The sequence below is a fragment of the Neolamprologus brichardi genome, chromosome 22, assembly GCF_056152115.1.
Source record: "Neolamprologus brichardi isolate AB-2024 chromosome 22, ASM5615211v1, whole genome shotgun sequence".
Taxonomy (NCBI): domain Eukaryota; kingdom Metazoa; phylum Chordata; class Actinopteri; order Cichliformes; family Cichlidae; genus Neolamprologus; species Neolamprologus brichardi.
This window is the reverse complement of record NC_142124.1, coordinates 10,926,092-10,949,468: the sequence shown is the minus strand read 5'-3', so window position 1 is coordinate 10,949,468 and position 23,377 is coordinate 10,926,092. Positions and strand designations below refer to the sequence as shown.

Genomic DNA, 23,377 nt, shown 5'->3' with positions numbered 1-23,377 from the left:
TTTACTGTGCATTTCTCCAATTATGGGGTTGTTTCTCTTAGATTTGAGATGTGAGAGGTTTTTTTTTTTTTTTAATCAAAGTTATAAGAATGTATTTTTACCATTGTCTGTATCCCATGGTTATACCCATCCAAACATGGCATACTAGTCATGACTAAAAGCACAACTACAACAATTATCAATGTTGTTCAAGGAAACAAAACTAAATATCAAACCGCTTTCATAAGTCGAGCAGTAAATCTGACTTGATCCTCTATTAGTGACTTGTTTGACCTTTGCTGGATTTTAAGACTTGGAACATGAGGAGAGGCTCATTTATAAATGGTGTTTACTCTAATGTGCAAATGTTGTTTTTTGCTTTTTTACAGTTTCAGACAAAGTAGTGCATGACTGCAATAGCAGGGATGATTATTTAAAAGGTCACAAGAATACAGTCACAGCAATACAGTGAATTACTCAACCAATTTGCTCTTCTACAATGTGGGGTGGAGATGGTCTTAAAGGTCAAACTAAATGATGATTTTAAAATGTTGTAATACAGTTGTAGGTTTCAAGTGTGCATCTATGTGTGTACATATATCCAAAATAATTTACTTGGTGAATTCCCACTACTTAGGCATTCTAGAATTTTAGAAACCCTGAAAGACAACTCTGGGAAATACTGCTGATCCAGTTTTAGTTTAAAAGCTTTGGGAATTGTTTTAGTTTGATGCAGGTCCAGTCACAAAAATTAAGCCAAAACATTAGAGCAAGGCTCACAAATGTCACCACACCGAGCTCATCAACATGTACCAACAAGCTGATACCGCATGTGTACTTCTACATAGATGGAGTGTCATTTGTGTAACTTTATAGATTTATTTCCTTTTCTTCCCATATAATTTTTTTTAAACTAGTACAGAAATTTAAAATACTTTAATCACATCATGTGAAATATCGGCAGGAAGTAAACAAATGGATTTTACAATGCAAAAAAATCATGCAGCCTATGCAGAGGTAGCAGCAGCAGCTTTACGTAAGGCATGAGAAATGGCAAGTAGTATGCACAGAAGGGACTGTGGAGTGCCAGACCTTGATTACATGAAGCACTAGTTACTACTGTGATAATGGCAGCTTAAGAGGAAAGCAGACATTTTCCTGCTGCTGTCTATAAATCTGGGAAAGATTAAAAGGCCACTTTAAAACAACTTGACACATCATTCAGTGAGGAAAATATGGATACTTATCTCCTTGGAATGGACATCCTAGCAAATTCACATCAGGGTCAGACTTGGGTGCAATGCTTGGAGAAATTGCAAAAAGTACAAGAGCTATGTCTCAAACTATTGTTAACGCAGTCTTGACAGCTTAAAGCTTGGCTTAAATTAGATGGTGCAACAGGACAGTGATCCCAAGGTGTTGTTACAGTCCAGTTAAAGTCCCGACTTCAACCCAACTGAAATGTTGTTGTGGGGGCTTAAGAGAGCTGTACATTAGCTGTGGACCTTTAGGTGCAGCATTTGTCAGTCTCAAACCTCAATCCTTCAAGCGGGAAGATTTATGGGGACAAAAGGAATGCTTTTTAACTATCGTTTTGCATAAACACAGAGATTCCAGTCAAGGGGACATAAAGGTTTCTTTAGAAACAAGAATGTAGAAGATGATAATTATAAAGATGTCAAGAAAGGTGGCTGGAGAGTCTGGCAGTGATCCTAAACTTCTTCATGCTGGCCTGCAACAATCAGCCACATTTCATCATACACCAAATATCAAAGAACATCACTACCCTCTGAATAATTTCTTGGGAAACCTTATGATCTCTTGACAGGAATGTAGCTTCTTTCAGTAATAAAAATAAATAATAATAAATTAAAAACAACAAAAAAAAACCAACAGTTTTAAAGTATCGCAGTCTGAAACTGACAAATACCACCCAAAAGGCCTCAACAACTCCGAGAGACAGTGAATATAAATGGTGCCCTTGAATGATTGCCAGTTTAAGTCTTGTGCAAACAGATGAACTCGATCTAGCATAATAAAAAACACACACCCAACCTACAGCCAGCTTACATGAGAAGCTGCAAAGGACCAGAGGTGTAACGCCTTCAATATGCTGAAGGCGTTTTTGGTTTTCTGTTCTTGGACTGTCTAAATGATTAAACTACTAAAAGTCTTCTCAAGATAAAAACTGATAAGCAAGATACTTAAGATAAACTTACGCTTGTGTTAGCCTTTGAACTTAAGATAATATCTATTGACTTAATCTAGACTGTCTAAATTTATTCCACTTGTGCAGATTTAAAAACTGTTTTCAGATTGGTATATCAGCATGACTTCAGTGGTTTTGCATTAGTTATAGTATGTTATAAGAAGACACACACACACCTGAGATGAAATCCCTGAAGACTCTTTATCTAACACGTTCATTGTTTAAACTGAGGAAAGATCACTTCTGTCAGGTCAAGATGTGGTTTTGCGAGTATGTTCTGGTCATTTACAACAAAGTGAATTCTCTACAAGTTTGACATTCTATGGATGTCTCAACTAAGCTGTCAGATGGTCACACGTGGAAGGAAAACAAAAGGGAAAGCCCAGTGCCATGGTTTAGTTTAAAGACATAAGTGGCTCGACTGGCTTCGGTTATACTCTCACCAGAAACAGTCCTATGGGCCCTCAGTTTTGCACAGAGGTAGGAAAATAATACAGCAGATATCGAAACTGTACTTTTACAGAGAAAAAAAAAGTTCAATAGATAAACTGCATTTCATAAATAGGAGGTCCCTAAGAGGCATCACAAGTGGAAATGTGCATCTCACCGGACTTCAATACACAGAAAGAATGCACGACAGGTGGGGCTGGCTAAATGCCTTGCTCATCTTTCACTGCGCATCAGCACACCTCTTCATCAGAAACCTGGTGTTATTTTAAGTGCCAGAGGCCACTACATGTTTTTCCGGCTTGCTATGCAAAAAGGTGAGCACTACTGTACTTCTTACTAATCCTCCTTTGTTCTTTTTCAGTCTGTAAAGCTTTTAAATTACCTGGCTAATACATGCAGCTCTTCACCTTCAACAAGCATAAACTGAGTTTCGCAAGACGCATTCTGATCTTTTCCAAAGTCGAAAAAAGACGCAAAATCTAAATATGACACCATTGCTTGGTGAGCTTATTCTATGATTCGTGTTTCACAAATCTTAGGGCTTCTTTTTAAAATAATTATTTTTAAAAATTAACACAGTAAACGTATGTTACCACCCTTCCTGTGAGCCCAAACTACAGCCTGTTTTTAATGTTTGAGTAATAGCAATCTTTCATTCATCAACTACCACTCACAGCTAAAACACCTCTTCGGTGCCATCTTGTGGTTTTAAATGTACGTCAAAAATAAAGTGTCATGAAACAAGTTTCCTTTTTGATAAAGCACATAGTGAATCCTCCCTTAGTTATGCTGCAATAGGTGTATGTTGCTGGGGGATTCCTATGATGTATTGAGTATTTCTTCTTCAGTCACCTTTCTCACTCACTGTATGTTAATAGACCTTTCTGCATTTCATTCTGGCTCTGTTCCACAGCATGTCTTTTATCCTGTCTTCCTTCTCTCTCCCCAACCGTTGGTGACACAGGCCACTCCTCTCTAAGCCTGGTTCTGCTGGAGGTTTCTTCCTGTTAAAAAAGGGAGTTTTTCCTTCCCACTGTCACCAAAATACTTGCTTATAAGGTGTGATATGATTGTTGGGTTTTTCTCTGTATGCATTATTGTAGGGTCTACCTTACAATATAAAGGGCCACGAGGCGACTGTTTGCCGCTGTATAAATGAAACTGAATTGAGCATCGTCTCACAAGTCACAGTAGATGCAAGTTGTTACCCTTTCTGAACTAGGTGTAGCAGTAGTTCTGTAACAGCTACTTTCTACTGCAATCTTGTTTGTACTGCAATGTTTGATTGTTTTTAATTAATTAATTTTATTTATTTAAAACACCAGATGTCCCAAAATGGATTTGTGTGTCCGGCCAGGACCAAACAGGCAGGACACACAAACTGGGGATTTTCTGCCACATGATGGCACCAAAAATGTGCAACAAAAAGTTACTGCCTGTCATCTGCTTCACTAATCATAAATGATCTGAAGACTCGCACCATTCCTGCTGATAGTTTAAAGATGTTCATAATGTAGAGGTTGCAAAGCAAAAATGTATTTGATAAAGTCTTGTGATATGCCAGTAAGTAATGCTATTGTCTTGTGCTTTATACTCTTAAAATTGTGCTGCTTATCGTCACAAGCCAACATGCTCAAAACATTGTTAAGCTTGATGCCTCAAACAGAGCAGGTTTCACTTATTCAGTGTGTACGGGGTCAAGGTGTGGTCACAAGCTCAAAATTCTTTCCATTTTTTCCTTTTAACGCTACTTAAAGTTTTATTTGTTCAACTAAATAAAGACATCTGGTCAAATGCCAGCTTCAGACAAAACAAAACAAATTTTTTTTTACTCATGATGGCAAACACAGTTGTGTTACATAAATGTGACAATATGAGGGCAAGTGCTCTACGTGTCAGGACTTGAATTTAAGTTTGGTTAAATATCAAAAATATTACATGCAAGTACAGTACAAGGCTCTGCTCCTGATACTTCTGGAGAGGATGCTTAAAAAACAAAACAAAAACAAAAAGCCACATAAATAACATGCAAGTGACCTAGACATTCTTCACATACACGTAAACCCATTACTGGAAAACTACCCTGGGTACCCCTGAGCAAGGTACCGTCCCTACACACTGCTCCCCAGAGGCCTAATGGCTGCCCACTGCTTCACTGAGTAAATGGGTTAAATGCAGAGAGAAATTTCCCCACGGGGATCAATAAAGTATAACGTATACATTATAAAACACAAAGCATGCAATGTTGATATTCCAACCATCCTACATCTCCAGATGCAGGAAGAGGGCCACTCCCCTCTGAAGGACCCCACTCACCCAGCACACACACTTTTGTCCCGCTCCCCTCAGGCAGGAGGCTGAGAAGCATTAAATGCAAAATCACCAGACTGAGAAACAGCTTCATTCCAGAAGCTGTGAGACTTCTCAATGCATAAATGGACAAGAACTGCTATTGTAGCACCTTAATCACTACTGACACTGTCACTTTATCAATGCTGGTCATCACACCCTGTGCTGCTAAACTTTTTATACTTATATTTATACCTACATTCTATATCCATACTCCATACTGGTTCTCAGGTTGTTGAATTCTACTTATCGTATTATTTATCAATTGTTATTCTATTTTCTTTTTTAAACAAACTTTAAAAAAAAAAAAATACAAACTTTACAAATATGAGGATTTGCTGTGTTCCTGTCCATATGGAAAACAAATAGAAAAAAAACCTACCTCATATAGCGAATCATATAAGGCTTATATGATTTACTCATGAAAGTGGCCACTTTCATATATTGTTTTAGTAAGTTTCCAAAACATACAAGTTTCATTTATATAATTTTTCTAGGGATCTTATATCCGTTTCCACTCTTGTATGCGTTTCATACAAGTTTCACACCAGATACAAACTTTATAAGTTTATATACATCTTTTCCATATGGGTGAATTATATATAAAACTGCTGGATGGATTAAACAAGCAGCATGACAAAATTAGCTTGGACTTGGGAGAAATGATGTATATTTGTATCCATTTTGTGCTTATAATTCAAAAACTTAACTACAACTACTCCTCCACACTGAAATGACACAAACATAAACTGATAGACTGAGCCTTTAGGGTTGATTGGATGGGATGATGTTGATGGAGGGGGCTTTTTAAGGTTTTGCTTTGTTTTTTAAAGAGAACTGAACTTTCAACCCCTTGTTACTTACATCTCAAGACGTTTGTATGAAAGTACATTTCAGAGTAGACTGGCAACATCTATCGCATGCTCATTGGATTTGCTCAGCCTATATCATTTATTTACAGAGCTGAGGCTGAATTACTTAACGTGGAACTTTCTCAAGGGTGTGTTCATGATTCACAGGTATGTAGAAATCTGTGTTGATAAACAAGGCAGCTCATCCACTGCTTTCCTGATCATCACAGAACGCGTTTAATCTTTACACATTTAAGAAGCCTGATTGAATGACTACTATACATGGTAATGTGTAAATGTGAAGCTGTAAGTTTAGAGTCACTAAAGATGGTTTTAAATAACAGTCTGGCATGTGCCTGAAGCTACACGCTGTGCATTCCAGCACAGTAGCTACAGAGGCAGCAAGAATGAAAACTTGACACTCAAATAGGTAAAACAACTCTCACGTGTTCTCTCACCAACTTTCCCTTAATACTCTTACCATGAAATGGCAAAAAGAGTTTAGCGCATTTATTTTAAGTTTAAAAGTTAAAAACACTCTTGGAGTCCAAGGAGCTTTTTCTACATTACAGAACTTTCCACTTACCCTTCATTCAGGTCAGGCTGGGCTTCCTTTGGATGCTCGCAGAGACCCTCTGCAGTGTCACTATCAAGATGGTGTGTGTCTGCGTTCGATGCTGACAGCTCAACTGCCACCTGTTCTGGCACGGTAATGTTTCTGTCAGGGCTCTGAGTAATTGTATCCGCCCACTCAGTGCTCCGTGGAACCCTATTGTGTTCAATCTCTGTGGCATCTGATTGCAGGTGAGTGCTGTGTGTCAGATTGCCCATGACAGCCTCTGCTGCCCCAGCAGTATCTGTTAATGTGCTGTTTATTATGCCCATGCTATTTTCTGTGTCTTTGTTGCCTTCACCGGTCTTGTCTGCATTCACAATCAGTGGAACTTGCTCTTCTGTCTCTGTTGTTATATGCACAATCACATCCTCTTCCTTTGCGTGGCTGGAAGTAGCATGCTTGCGGCCAAAATCGGTGAAATCTTTGTTAGGCAGAGTTTCTTCCACCTCTGTTGGAAACAGGTTCTCTCCATTAGAGTGGTCTTCTGTTTCCAAGTCTACAGTCCAGTTTCCCCCAGACTCTTCCACCTGCCCATGCTGCTCACTGGGAGGAGGAGCAAAACTACATACCATCATTGTGTTCACCTGCTGAACCGGTGTGGCTAGTAAATCCTCCTTTCTACCCTCCTCCTCTTCTTCTTTCATTTGTGGCCATACAGCGGTTGATTGTTCTTCCACCCAACTCTCAGATGTTCCCATTTCATGCACTTGACTGCCCGATTTCTGTTCTTCAAGTTGTTGCTGTACTTCAGTTTGACCATTATAATCCTCTCGCTTTCCTTCATCGTCCATTTTGTCTTCTTTCTGTTCCATTTTCACAATCACGACCCTGAACTCTCCTTCATCTCTCTGGCTGATCCCTTTATCCATTGGCTCAGAGTGCTGTACGATTTCCTCACCTAGCCTCACAATGGACTCTTCTCTATCATCCATTGTGAACATCTCTTCGTCCCCACTCTCCTCTGCATTGTCCTCCTCAGCACTGTAGTAAATCTCCTTTGTACTTTCATCATCTGATCCAACACTTAGATATGCTGGACTTAAGAGCCTGTCATTTCGCACCGTTGGTCCAGAAAGGGCAGAAAACTCATCTGTCGTTTCAAATTCTACCTTAAGATCCTTCACCAGATTCATTTTATCAGGCACCGAAGAGCTACAGCCTGGATAAACGTTTGTGTCGTCTGTGACTAACTCTTTGACTAGGATCACTCTCCGTTTGGAGTCAGTAACCTGAGCATCTATCCCGTGGGATGTTTCATAGTTGGATATGGGAGGGGCAGAGTTCTGACACAAAGGGCCTGACCAGTCACTGTCGGTAACAAGGCTTTTATTGTCCGCTTTCAACTGTGAACGGGAGCGGGTCAGCTCAGAGTAAGAAATGCCAGCACTGTCAGAATACTTGGAAGCTGCACTGAGAGAGGTAGGCACATATCGGTTTTGGTTTTCTGGGACTGTTTGAATCTGAGAAGCAGAAACTCTGGAGCTCTTACCAAAAGAGCTTTCCTTTATTTCACCGATGGAGGCCGAACCATCAGGAGCATCAATCATTCTGCCAGCAGCCAAGTCAAGATCATGAGAAGTCAATGTTTGGGAGTACTGATAATTTGTTTCTGCATGACTTTCATCGTGGGTTTTGACAATGACAAATTCTGTTTTGGTGTCAAGAAGTCTTTTATCAGTGCAGATATGAGATGATGGGCTTAGGAGCGAAGAGATTACCTCAGAGGTAAAATTCTGGGGGAAAAGTGACTCGTACAGAGCTCCATAAACTTTATCTTGATGGATGGGAGCAGTGCTGCTTTCGCTGCTAACAGCTGAGGTTGTGTTGAAACTCTTGGAATTTTCAGGAAAAGACCTCTCAGTGTGAGAAATGAAGATTTCGTGATGGTTGGTAGCAGAGTCTGCACTGCTAGCTAACTTGTCATTTTGAGGATCAGGACTTGGCCCTGTAACAGTGGTGTAGTTACTGTTGTCAACACTTGTCAGGGAGGACTCACTATTTGAAATTGTACTGTCAACTGTGTCAGGGGCATCAGACTGATGATATGGTAAAGTCCCACTGGTGGATTCATTTTCTTGGGGGATATAATCATAAGAATTATTGCCCGAGTCGACAGTTACTGCTTCGTAAACCGAACTGTCAAGCACAGTTGGTGGCTGGCTGGCTAGAAGGGTATGTTCAGCCTGGGTTTGAACAACAGAAGCTGTTTCTGAAGTAGCTGTCAGAAGAGCTGATTTGACATCATTTCTGCTTGAGCTGTCGTGAACTGGAATGTTCTCTTTCTCCTCCAGTGAGCCGGTATCATCAAGCTCAGGAATGGAAGCAATTGGAGCTCTCAGGGTTTGCCTCTGCAAATCCGAAAGATCAGAGGCATTCGTAAGAGGGCCCTTTGATTCTTGTTGGGTGTTCACAGTGACTGGGACTGACTGGGACTGTGCCGAAAGAGTGAAGTACGAGTCAGTTTCATTTGCAGCTACAGGGGGAGGTGAAGGGATGTCAAATTTACTGTCGCTGTCAAGTTCTGGTTGAGACATACTGAACTTCTTTCTGTTCCCTGGGTCCTGTTCCACAGGTGTCTAGAAGAAGATTAGTTATACGTTAACTGATGAAATACACAATACAGTTTTAACCTGAGAGATCTGTGTTTTTACGCAATGATTTGTATCCATGTAAACAAAATCATTACTAAAGTTTCACATTTTGAAGCTGGAAGGGTAGGTGATGCAGCAAATCATTTCACTACTCTCACCAGCAACCCAAGATTTAATTATAGACATAGATTTTCACATTTGTGCATTAGCGACCTGTTCATAGTGTACCCCACCCGAGTTGAATAAATGTAACCAAATGGATGGGCAGATTGATTCTGTTTTTATGTTTTAATACTTTAGTATTTAAACAAATTACTTGGTTGGAGTTAGGAATTAAAAATTACCGGGTTTGGTTTAGAAAAAGTTCATGGTTTGGCTTTAAATACAACAGCTGCTACTTCTTTTACAGCATATTCAACAATTCATGCCCATGAATACGACTGCAATTATGTGATCATTTCACAATTTGCTATGAGACCGAGCTGAAAAATGAAACCCAATAAATTTAGCACATAGCAATACAAAAAGTATTATCAGGACAGATATGTTCCTTCAAAATTGCTCTAAGTGATTTTAAACAAACTCAATTTTTCAAAAACCTACAATATTGATTCACTGTTACCTCTTCCTGCTCCTCAATGCCTTGGGTAGGAAGACCAAAAGTGCTCTTCGACATATTCTCTTCATCTTTCTCCTTCTTCTTCTTTCTAAGACCAAATGAAATGGTTGCAAACCTCTTAGGCCTACGAAGGTCCGTCTCTGAGTAGCTTAACGCTTTGGCCTTAGAAAGACAAAAGTACAGGAAGTAAGGATAGAGTGTAAAACACTCTTTAATGCAAAAGGAAAGAATTTGTTAACAAAATATACGAGGTGTAACTACAAATCTCTATGCATGAGACTTGTATGGCTTCATGCCATTAAAAGCAACATACCTTGCTCACAGACACTACCTTTCACCAAAGAAAACACATACCAAACATATTATAATCCCTTGCTACATGTTAATTAGAAACCATCCCTAGACTGTGTATTCCAATGGTAAGAATGAGGATATTACTCAATTATACTGTAAACAAGAAAGTGAGTTGACACCCTAACTTCATTCCTAAAAGCTGCTCCACCCTGAGAGGAATGAAAAACTAGTAGAACATGGTTAGCTAAATCACCAGCAACAGCACTGCTGATTAAAATATTATGATTAATGAAACTGAGGGCAAGAAAAAAAAATCTGAGCCTATAATTTCACAGAACTATAATTTAAAAAGAAAAAAAAAATACACTGTCAAACAAAACAAAAATAAATCCATTTATTATTTTAAAAGTCAAACTTTCAAAAGTAGAGCATCAAAATACTTTTAGCGGGCTTGTCTAAGGAAACATTGAGTCAGAAGTGGTGATGCTCTTCTAGTGGTTATGTTTTGTCAATCACGAGTGAGAAAGGAAAGTAGAAGTCATTACTTTCTATCAGACAACAGTGAGATATCAAACTGGGTGTGCCTGTTAGCATTCTTTCTTTGAGGGAGAGTTTGGAAAGTATGAGAAGCTAATAAAGCATCTAAATAGAGATCTAAATAGTTTCAGTCGAGTCTGTGGTTTCTCCAAAATGTGAAGTCTCATATGTTAAGTAAGCTATGTTATCAGAATAATACTTTACGTAAAAATGTGGACAACCACAGAAAACAAAACTATACAATCTATAGGGAGATTAAGATTTAAAAGGTTGAAATATTTATAGGTAGGACAAATCTTTCTTTGTTATTTCAAATCAGTGCGAATCCAAAAATCTCAGCTCAACTTATAATTAAATTAAAAAGGAAATAAGTGTTTCTTTTTCAGCTAAATATCTCCATGAATACAATTTAAAAAAAACTTTAAGTCCTCTATATTAGATGAAAGAGTTCCCATCCATCAGCAATGTTAACCTACTCTGCTGCCAGGCCTTAATCTTCACCACAACGCTGCTTAGCAAACATCTAGCACCCTCTTCTGGTGATAAATTCCACTTGCTTTCCTTCTTCATTATATTAACATGAGGGCCTCTAGAGAGTTGATGCCCTATTGTGAGTAGCCATATACCGTGATTGGATCATAAACAGGGCTCGCTTTTATAGGGATAACTCAGCTAAGATTTTAATAATCCATCAACAAGACTGTACTGACATGTACAGTGCACATTTGAATCATTATGAGAAGGATTGTTGTGTGGGGAAAAAAAAAAAAAAAAAAAAAGACCCCGAGCTATGCAGTAAAACACAGCTGGCATAGAACCAGCGTTGAAGAAGGGCTCACGAGGTAGCATTATATATGTTTAAGAAAAGAAAAATAAAATCTGGTCCTAAGAAAATTCTTGTTGAGACAGGTTTCCGATTTCTGACTGCTCAGAGAAAAACTTTAGATTCGTCCTGCAATCCGAGAGGGGAAGATTTAAAGATACAGCAACAACTGGATTTTATTCACAAACTTGTGTCAAAAAAGGAAACGTATCATCTAGGATTACTTGCGTGTGAGACATAAAAGTGAAACTGTAGTTTGAGTCGGCTCTATCACATTTCATGTGAACATCCTGCTTTTACCCTCAGTCTTTAGTTCTGGGTAATTTACAGCCTTGTAGAGCCTAGTTCAGTTTCCTATGTGGAAAAAAAATAATAGTGAAAGTTTCTCATTTACAACAATAAATTAAAATTTAAAAAAAAGGGAGGTGGAGATAGAGAATTGCCGGAAACAAATGAGGTGCAGATAACATCTTATGAGGAAACTGGTAACACTTTTCATAATGATGATCATCTGAGGGCAGGGCAGAGTGGTGACTTTAAACTTGTTGCATGTTGGGCAGTCAGCCATGAGCTTTCAGTTGCCAAGTTTGACAAAACACTTGTCGTCTATAGTGGCTGTCTAACATTATCCTACTTTATTCAGAGCCATGACACTGCAGGTTTAGGGAGAAATATCAAAAAGATACTGCTGCTTATATTTGGGTTCAAAAGCTGAGAAGCAATAAAACAAAACAAAAGAAGAGCATTACTGTATTTTAAAATAAATATATTCATTACTTATTTTTTAATTATGAAACTGGAGATTTAAATATGCAAGACTTATGCAAAAAAAAAAACAAAAAAACAACCCTCAAACCTTCATACAGGGATGTTTGTATCAGCACCACATATTAATGAACATATTAATGAACTCCTACAGCTGCTATAGTTTACTACTTGTTTTTTTTTTTTTTTTTTAAATTGCTGACTAAAATGTTATCTTTATGTAACATAATACACAATTTTTCAGTGTAGTTACCAAAAAATAAATAGAATATACAAAATTTCCAATAACTGCATGTGAAAAAGAGCTCACTAGTTACATCATCTTCACTGACCTTAACCCTAGGTGCGGTGGCATAAACAGGAGGCAGCTTGCTGTCTGGGCCATTGTTGACAGAACCGGGCTCTTCGTCGTCTGCGGTCTTACTGTTCGCAACAGCTCTGAGGAGTACAAAGTTTAAAAAATAAAAATAAAAATAAAAAGTGAATTGATCGGAAATGTGCTGAAAGAACATCCATGATTGACTGACCCCAATTACAGAATTTGTACTACTTACAGTATAACAAAGTAAATTATAGGCTATGCTCAAAACTATGAGGAAGCTTATGTAACTCATGTACTCTTGTGTGTGTGTGTGTATATATTGACAGATTTATTGTTTGCCATCCAGTGTGTGCATTACAGAGGGTGCAATTTTTGTTGCTTAACAAAATGAAGCAGTAAATCACTGCTAATGGAATGCAGAACAGAACCGGCTACACAGAAAGTGAGCTGGTGCTTCTTAGAACTGAGATCAATGTTGCGAACAAAGGAAAATTAGGCCATTAGGATAGATCACGTACTTAAAAACGTACGCTGACACCTAAAAAACACTGTAAAGAAAAAAGTTTTTTTTTTTTTAATTGAACTGAATAACCAATTGGACCAACCAACCAAGTGGAGCGACAGGTGCTGCCTTTGTTGGGTCATCAGCACGGCCTCTAATTCATGTACCGCTACAAAGGCTTCAAAGTCAACAGAGAAGCTCCATCAATAATCACAAGCTGTCACTTCATTAAACAAGCACAACAAAGGTCTCTTTATGCGCAGGATTTTTCCGCTTTACACGACCGGATGCTCAGACAAGAAGCCAAATGACAAGCAAACACGCGGAGCTGTCACAATTTATAGATCACTGTGTTGAAACTCTTCTAATCCAAACACACTTATTTGCCACAAGTACGCATGAATATGCATTTGGCCTTTATGTGTACTGTAGAGTTAGGTGAAAACTGCTCAGTCTTTTTTGTAGCTTTACTGATAAAATCTGATATGCACAGGCTGCCTTAGTCACACAAAGGGTTTTTTTTGTTTTGTTTTGTCCCCCCTGTGGTTGGCAACCCAAGAATCAGTCAAGTAACCACTGCAGTATCTGAGACACAGGAGTAGTTTCTGGTAGAAGAGATGTCCTAGAACAAGAAGATGAGTCATATCTTCGCCCCCGCTGCTGTTTACATATCAACACACAAGACACCCAAAAATGTGCAAAGCCTTTCACTGTGTGAAAATGCCACAGCTTAGACTTGTGGAAAAAAATGGGAAAAAAATAAAAGGTCTTCCTTTGATGAAGTTCAAAGTGCTTCCTGTACTTTCTATCTGTGCTGTGCAATGTGAGAGTGTTAAGAGATAAAAATCAGGCCTACTGAAGTCCTGAAGCAAACACACAAAAATAGTTACTACTTTAAAGGAAGAGTTTCACATTTTTAACACATCTGCATGGTAAATTGTTAGATGGGTGGTGATCAGCTTAGTTCAGCATGAAGTCTTTAAATCATAGTTATTTACCTGCCTACCCAGTCTTCTAAGCTAACCCCATACACAAACATGGGTGTAATTTTTTTACTCTGTAGTCACAAATGACCCACTACTCTACAGTTCCATTAGATGACCCATAATTTTAATATTTCAGAAACAAAAGTAACTTTTATACTGCTAGTACTAGATACTCGTTAGTCCTTCACCAACTGTGTCACCTTTGAGTGAAGAGAATGAGGGCTTCTTCTATACTAGCCGATTATGAAAACTACACTTTTTCATTACACCACATATTTCAAGCCTGTAGAACAAAAATGCAATCCACTTTTTGGCCAAATTAGATTTCCTGTATTTCTTAATGTTGACTATTTCACAATTTTGCTCTCATTAAATTGTGAACATAATCTTTAATCCCTGAAATGATTCCATCTTGGTCCCCAAGCAGAAGGAAATAATCCTATTCCCCTAAAAGCAACACAAAGAGCAGTTAAAACAATGACTTTCTCACACACCCACAGACACAGAAAAGTTGAGAAATGTATTTTGCACACTCGTAACACCAGGACCTCATCCAGTTCATAATCCATCACGATTGACAGGTTATTACCACTAAATGACAAATAAGCCCTTCATCTTCACCACAGTTTGGGTGAAGAGCCATCAGGTTATCACTGTGTTCAAACTTCACCAAAGTCTGACCAAATGTCCAAGTCCTACTGCCTGTAATGATTGTTGTGAGCGGTCGACATGCAGAATGGAGGACGAATAAACATGGTAAGAGCTCGTCCGTCTTTTGCCTGGATGACCTAATTATTATGTACAATGCCAATGCATTATTTCGGTGCCTGGGTTACTGAGCCTTTATAAGTTTGATCCTTTTACTATGTAAAAACTACATTTGGAAGTTCATGTTTTTTTTTAAAAAAAAATGTTCATGGTCTTGTCTATGTGAAACTTTATTCTAATGCTCTGTGTGCACGCAGTGTCAAATCAGAAAGTAATACCTGCTCTTATTAAACCACCTAGTAGTGAGTAAACACTGTAAATGAATACTTGATTATTCATTAATCCACACCAAAACAAACATGTTGCTAGTTTTTCAAGAGAGCCTTATTGCCAGCTGTTGGCATCACCACTTTAACACACCTCTTTTAACGTATAACACCTTCATGTTTAACTGTTGTGTTATTTAGAATACACAGCTATCACCATTTGATGCTCATCACCACAATCACGCGCTTTCTTTTAGAATACAGACACAATAAAAGCGTTAATGACGGTTTCTTTGTCATCTGCAGGAAAACATCCCACAGTTTAAAAACATAAATAAATAAAATCCATGTTTGTGTGGCAAGTGTATTGATAAAGATGCAAAGAAGTGCAGTGTTGACAGTTATTTGGAAGAGCAGTTCTCAAATTTTGGATAACATTTACTCTCACAATTGTTGGCATGGGAGGTGTTGAGAACTCTGATGAAGTCCAACCACATGACCCATCACAATTTTCAATCTGGGAAAGGAAAAAACAAAACAAACAACAACAACAAAAAAACCCCAACATATAGCGAGACAGTTTTTTAATTTGGCTTTTGATTTTTTAGAAACGGCAGCAGAGAAGCTGAACCACTTCTTTGCTCGCTTTGAGGTGTCCCACCCATCATAGTCCCCTTACCAAAGAAAAAATAAATAAATCTACTGCAACCTGCCTGTATGACCGGCCAGTAGTGCTCACCCTGGTGCTGAAGTGCATTGAGAGACTGGTCTGGATCATATCATGTCCTTCATCCCTCCCACATTTGATTTGATTTCCCGCATGACAAATTTGAGCCCCCTGCTCTTCATACTGTACACCTACGACTGTGCTCCCCCACTCATCACAGTATCACTATTGTCAAATTTGCAGACGACACCACTGTGATGTCATTTCTAGTAGGGGCGATTCTGCCTAAAGGGACAAAGTGGTGCGGACGACAGGTTGGTGCAGGGACAACAACCTGCTACTGAACACAACCAAAACCAAGGAGATTGTTGTGGATTTCAGAAAAAAGAAAACAGACATTAAACCACTTTACATCAATGGTGTTGGTGTTGGACTTCCACTTCCTGGGAGCTCACATCACAAGGACCTGTCCTGGGGTGTGAACAGAGGGAAGCTGGCAAAGAAGGCTCAGCAGAGCCTTCATTTCCTGTGAATCCTCAGGGAAAATAACATCCCTCAAAAGCTGCTGTTGTCCTACTATCAATGTTCTATCAAAAGCATTCTATGCTACTGCCTGTGTATTGTTACTGGAAAGCAGGAAATGCCATAAAAGACAAAATAAATAAACAATGCCCAAACTCATCATGCACAACAATTAGCAATAATTTGATCTCATTGTGAAAACACATTTCCAATAAGAGCTGCAGAAAACCTATTCTTGACATCTTATCTCTGAAATAGTATTTGAAGTTATCAACTAGACTGTCCTTGTCAAGTGGAATCAATGTACCTTTATCACCAAGAACTGACTGAATAGAACAAATATGCACATATGAATGACTTAAACAGCATTGTGTAGCAATGCACTGCTCAAAGCACATCCTTTGTTTTAAGTACAAGGCCTTCTCTGACTTTACTGATCCATTTTTCAGCACTTTGTTATACAATTTAATGCGGTGGTGTGAAGAAAAAGAAAACACTGCCAAAATACAGCATTCTTAACTCAACACGCATTGAGTTTTACCTTGCTTACTCTTCTGGAACAGACATAACAGGTTCAACAATACAGTGACTTATTGTGAACTCAGCCTGATGTATTAAACACCCTTGTGCTGAGACATAAATGTTACCAGCATGCATCACCAAACACAATAGTGTAGCTTGTGTGTCCAATTGATTTGTAGTTTCATGATAATGCAACAGGCATGTGGAGCGGCAGGTTTGTCTACAGAACTTCCACTAATCCATAAAGCCACACAAGCGCACGACAACCTAAAGAGTGGGTGTGTGTGGTTTGTTTGAAAAAAGAATTTCAAGTTTCCTGCAACGTAATACACTGGTGGTAAGGTTTCCAACACATCCAGTGTGACTTTGACCTCACCCTTCAACTTTATGAAAAGAGATGGGAGTCAAAACAAACAATAAAATGAAGATTATTTCTTAGATGAAATCCTCAAGTCTTGATAGATAAAATCTGGAACATGGATTAAAACGAAATCCTCAAACTAATAACAAAAACAGATTCAGTCTACATCTGGAAACAAGTCTATCTTGGTTGCCCATCCACAGTGTCAACAATTAAAAAAATCCTTTCATTCACAGCAAAACAATGTAATGTAATTCTGCACTTAATAGTTTATAAAATGATTTCTAGATGTGGCTTGTATAGACAATCAGTGGATAAAAGACTACCAAGACTGACCTGAATATATGTTTCATTCCGCTTTATGTTTACACTACTGCAATATTTTATTGATTATCAGGGCGATCGTGGCTCAAGAGTTGGCAGTTCATCTTGTAATCAGAAGGTTGCCGGTTCGAGCCCCGGCTTGGACAGTCTCGGTCGTTGTGTCCTTGGGCAAGACACTTCACCTACCGCCTACTGGTGTTGGCCAGAGGGGCCAATGGCGCGATATGTCAGCCTCCCTTCTGTCAGTCTGCCCCAGGGCAGCTGTGGCTACAACTGTAGTTGCCTCCACCAGTGTGTGAATGTGAGAGTGAATGAATAGTGGATAGTAAAGCATTTTGAGGGCCCCGAAAAGCGCTGTATAAATGCAATCCATTATTATTTTTGAATGATGCATGATTTTTTTATGCATCGTTTAAAAACTTTACCCTTGCATAACCTCCATGTGCAAAGGCAGTCACAGTGTCAGCTCGCTGTTTATTTTTCTCTGTGCAAACACAAACTGTCACTGGTGCTCGTCTTCAAACACATGAACAATATGATTCTATTGTCCTGGCCTGTGATTAGTAGCTTAACCTCCACCCCACCTGTGTCTATATGCACACCCAATGGTGACTTATACATACTTATAGCTTTAAAGCATGTCTTGTTTATTGCTTTGCAAACATTTGTGACCAAATTCACCATTCACACCTTTTATTCTGCTACCTGCCACCTACTATGAAACACCTAAGACCTCAAGGTAAGGTTGAAATCTACCAACCAGATCAACTAAGTCAATGTTTACCCTGGAGAATAAAATGAACATATCCTGTTTTTTATGACTTAGAACTCCTGAAACCGTTGGGGTCTCATGCACAGCTATAATTTATGAATAGACAGCACAAAATGGGCCTGTGAGGGAGGCCCTGACAGAAAAGTCTAAACGACCAATATAGAAAAAAAAACCTAGGTTTACACTGGACGGCTTTCCATTTGACTATTTTCGTCTGGTTTGAATTCTGCATTATATCAGATAATGGTAAAATGAAACACTCCACCTGAAGATTGAATTTGAGCTTCAAGGTGATTTTTCTAACAGAACTTTGCCTCAAAAGCAGAAATATGTGGGTGGGGCTTGTGAAATGGCCTAGTTAAGCACCAGATTTGAATTATTGGGGGTTACAAACCGAGGACACATGCAAACGTTTTGCTGCTGAATTTTTTTTTTTTTTTTTTTGCATGCAAGCTCGATATCAGTTTCCAGCATGCCATATCATAAGACTGTGGACAAATATGCAAAAAGCATGTTTCTGCTGAAGGGGACAGTGCTAAGCTAAGTATGCGCTTACTTTTATCCAACTCTAAAGTCCCTTGTGGCGCTATAATTATATTTAAGTGTACTACCTATTTCAAAAGTTGTTGGGATGTTTGCCCAAAAGCTCACAGTCTAGAAACATCTCAACTTTTTTTTTTTTTCACAGCAGTGAGGATTGCTTAATTGGGACTTTTCATTTAGGCTACCAATGGAAACAGCAGGCGCAGGCTACTTGCTGAAAACTAAAGTTTATCTGAAGCGTTGCTGCTCTTTAAAGCGTCAGAAGCTGCTTATTACCCCTTGAGCAATACAGCAAAACAGGTCACTGAGTCAACATCACGACACTGGGTAAGCATACCTGAGCACCTTCTGGCTGTCATTAGCTGACTTCTCAGAGTCGTTCTTGGACTTTGTCTTGAATTTGAACAACTTGAACTTCTTCTTCTCCCCTTCATTTTTCTGCACATCCTTCTCCACGGATTCGTCCAAGTTGGCTTCGCTCTTGGAGAACAAACCTTTCAGAGACTTTCTGGTTGAACTCCTCTTCGCCATCTCTAGTCTACTGGGTAACGTCAGAGGGCCGAGTGAGTCGGGTCTTCTTCCCCACTGATCATTCAAAGCCGATGAAAACAGGCGAGGGGCAGAAAAGACTTACTGACAGCTGACAGCTGTTGCTCTGGCTGCCTCATTTTGTGTGCTGCACGCAGAGCTCAGGTGCGGGACACGCCCCCTGGGGAACACCCATCTCAGACAAACAATGACACTCACTGCAGATGATCACCGGTCTTGTTAACATATTTTTGCAATGGCGACAACTTCGGGAAATTAGTGGAATTTGTTTTTATTGGCTTTACTGTCTTTGGTGTTACTTAGTTCAGCAATTATTACCCACAGAAATTCAAGGGCTTATTAAAAATACAATGTCAAGGGCCTTAGTATGCATATGCAAAGACCATAAAGGCCAAATTTTTACATTTTTTAAATAAAAAAGATGTTGTAGGTGCTAATGTAATAATAATAAGAATAATAATCTCGATTTAATTAATTAATGCTTTAGTCAGATATGAAGGAAGCCTTAATTAAGGTTAACATGGTCAAAGCTTTCTGCTTTTATAAATTATCTATCTATCTATCTATCTAATGATAATGATAAATCCATGCGTAAATGTATTACTTTACACTGATGCGTTACAATGCGTTGGTTGTATGCAGGCTCCACGGTTCTAGGACGACATCGCCTGGCCTTTGTGCAGTTTGCAAGTCAATCATCAGGCGCTCACATGCGTGTAGATTGCTCTGCCACAAGATGGCATCACAAGATTGCTCAGTCAAATCAGAGCGCTCTAGCTGCTCAAAGTTCAAGCATGTTACCTGTTAAACCTGTTGACTGAGGTGATGGATTGTCCATAAAATAAGGAACAAACAGAGACTAAACTGATTTCTTCCTCCTTCTTCCTTGTTCCCAGTAGCATTACAGGTTATGGCTCATATAACTCTCTCATGTGGCGATGAGTGAAGAAAAAGAAGCCCTAATTTGACTTAAACCATTTCTTATAAGATAAAGAGTCGTCATTTGTTTGGTCATACACTAACGCTTCGCTGCATTTCTTTACTGAGAGGGCCCCTACTCCTTTTCTATCATGGTGCATGACAGAGAAAGAGAGAGTGAGCAGATGACAAAGATAAGACACGGAAAACACAAAACACATGATCTAGCTTTTATTGGGGGGGTTGGGGTGAGCTCATTCTGGTCACATTGTACTGGGAATCCCCTTTGGTGGCCTGTTGGAGCTCAGTGTGAGAGACTTTGAGAAGAAAAGGGTGTTTTGAACATTGGGGGCTGAAGATTTAGGTTTAGCACAGGAAAAAAAGGATTAAAAATACCTTAAAGGTTTCATCCTCCCAATTACTAAAAATGTACATGTACCAATTTGTGCATCACATTCTAACAGCGAGAGACTCCGTGACATTCCTCTCCTATACAGTCTAGCTTTACTTCATTTAGTTTTACTTTATATTTACTTTAACACTGCTTCCCCATTGCCAACTCTACCCAACCAACCAACTAAAAAATAAATAAATAAATAAATAAATCATCTATCCAGTCCATCGATGAAAAAGTTAGCTGCAGTTAAACGTAATGTGCTGGAATCAGAGGTTAAAATGAAGTAGTAGGTAAAATCCTGTGAAATGTAATTGTTGGGTTTTTGCTGATTATCAGCAGGAAAACATTTTGTTCTGAAGCAAATGAGAGAAATTGTGTGATTATGAACTCACATAACAGAATGAAAACCACCCACTTTTTTTTATCTTTATATGTGAAACCTTTAGACCCATTTAGCTGACTGCTACAACGTCACAACCTTGTGTTATTACTCAGTGCCCCACACCCATGTTTATTGCCTTTACTGCTGACTAAAAATAACTGCTACTGAAAGTCAAACATTAAGGCAGGATGAAGTTCAACAGAATTTATTAATCCAGGTGAAACATGATTCAGAGGAAGCGCATAAAAGAAAATGGAAACATTTGAAAAAAACCAACACATTTGTTGTCCTTTTACAACAATCACTGGCTATCAGTGAGCTAAACTGAAAGGGAATGCTGTCAGGGAAAGGGCTGTGTGTTTGTTCACTCAAGGCATAGCAACCTGCATGAAAAAGCACACAAATAAACATACGCATCCCTTTTAACATTATCGTCCTTGGAATCTTTCTCTTGAATTAAGACAGAAAGCTATTTGATGCTCAGGGGTCATAGCATTTGTTCGTGAGATAAAACATCACGAAGCGATTTGGTGCTTGTCCAATACAGGCCCTTCTCTCCAGGTAAGAGGCCTAGGGGAAAGAGGCTTGGTTACTTTTAAAAACAGTCATCAATTACTCACCTAGTTATTGCTCTGCTGCTGTGTATAATGTTAAACAGACATGCGACCAATTGCTACAAACTTAACTTTTATGTTTTTGTTTAGGTTTTTTAAATTGCTTACATTTTATTATGTAATCTTTTGCCAAATTATTAATATTTGAATTTAAGCAAACGTCCTTTCTCTCACACACAAATTGGCCACATCTATATACTCACAGTATGAGTATACTGTGAGTATACTGACATGAAGAAAAACAGATTTGAAATGTTATGGATAGCTTCAAGCATTTAAGATTGAATAAGTCACAGTTATATGATTAATAAGGGCAGGTCATGTGTTTTAATTTACATCCTCTTTTAATCATCTTCTATTAACTACCTAAAGTGTTAAATTCAAAGTGGTCAATCACTTACTGTAACAACTTCTGATGTCACCTTGCTTTTTTTTTTCAATCTGACAAGGTAAATTTCCCAAATTATTAACTCAAAGGTAACTTGTTACAAAGTTATCAAACCCCAATCCTGGGACTAATGGACAATCTAACATACAGTATGCACAAGCCACAGTGAAACTAATTCTGTGAGTAGCAATTTAAGGTTGCTCTGGAGCATCATCTGAAGGGTTATGACATTTCTGGTTATGACTGGATGTGTAAAGCGCTTTGGGGTCCCTAGGGGGGGACTAGTAAAAGCGCTATACAAATACAGGCCATTTACCATTTCAAGACATAAAACTACAGCCAAGTTGAGCGTTACACCCTCTGGCTGATCTGCTCCTGTGCCAAATTTTGTATGATGTGTTCAATCTCTGTTTTCACCTGCAGCCAAGTACTCTTTGCCTAACCTGTTGCACAGCAATGGCATGCTGTCAACTGTCATTCAAAGATTTTCTTTTTTAAGATCAAAGGTGTTGACCAATGTATTGAACGATAAATGTTTCATTGAGTTGTTAAACAAATGTGGCAGGTAGAAATAACTCCTCTGCAGTTAATTAAATCTTGCCGGTAGGGATAATCATTTTGTTCCTAAAGAATGTTAATTGAGACCAAGGTTTAAGTTGCAACTGAAAACATTAAGCAGAGTTTAGTGAATTTCTTGCTTCAGACAAAGAACTCCCGATTTATTTTTGTTCTGTATCTGTATTTGCTGAACTGCTCTCTTTGCCGCATATATACTGAGTCACTACCACAGTCACTGTTTCTGAGAAAAGAACTGGATATAATGTGACAGGTGCTTCCACTGCTTATATAACTTCCCATTAATGTCTGGTAATCGTGACAGCCAACTGTTGTTTGTACTAAAATATATGCGACTTTAACTTTCAGTTTGATCGGATTGATGAAATTTTTTCTTTACAACATGACACATGTTGGAAGTCAGACGTCCTTTTCAGGGGTTTGTGGGATTTTAACAGTAGACGCTGTCCTAAACAAGGTGTTGATGAAGTTGAAGGTTAAACCACTAAAGACTGGGTGTTAGTTATTCAAATGGTTCAATGGGAGAGGTGTAGCAATAGTTTTCTGCTCTGTGGTAAGTCCGTTGCCTGTGATGCTGCAGGCGAACTTTGTTCTGTGAAAATAATGGACGCAAAGGAAATGACTCCATTTGGACACGTAATTGAACTATCAAGCAGTGATACCTTTAAAGGCACATTGTGACCGTGTCTAAGTTCTCACTTTCCCCAAGAAAGTGAGAACTTGCAAGTTCAACGAATCTGAAATGGGATAGTAACTTCCCTGGAAACTTTCCTGGAATCTTTGCTACCTTGACATGCATAATGAAGAATGAAACTTCCTTATGTAGAACACACTAGGAAGGGGAGGTATCTGATTGCAAGGTCCAAGAAAGAAATTCTCATCTTTTTCTTTTCACTAACTGCATGACTACCTCTTAAAGGGACAACTTGAAAGACTTGAAAGACTTGAAAGACTTACCTTTGTGACGCTCAATGG

The 23,377-nt window shown here is 38.7% G+C and overlaps 1 protein-coding gene across 1 annotated transcript in view; it reads right to left on the bottom strand.

Annotated features, from left to right (window-relative positions):
• crybg2 (crystallin beta-gamma domain containing 2) overlaps positions 1-19,215 on the bottom strand; it is a 36,135-nt gene extending 16,920 nt beyond the window's left edge. The window contains exons 1-4 of the mRNA XM_087835236.1: positions 18,916-19,215; positions 12,416-12,521; positions 9,668-9,826; positions 6,425-9,030 (exon numbers count right to left, since the gene is read on the bottom strand). Of these exons, the coding sequence (XP_087691362.1) occupies positions 6,425-9,030; positions 9,668-9,826; positions 12,416-12,521; positions 18,916-19,109 (3,065 nt within the window). The 5' untranslated portion in view covers positions 19,110-19,215. The remainder of the gene's footprint in view (positions 1-6,424; positions 9,031-9,667; positions 9,827-12,415; positions 12,522-18,915) is intronic.
• Positions 19,216-23,377: the final 4,162 nt, after the last annotated feature.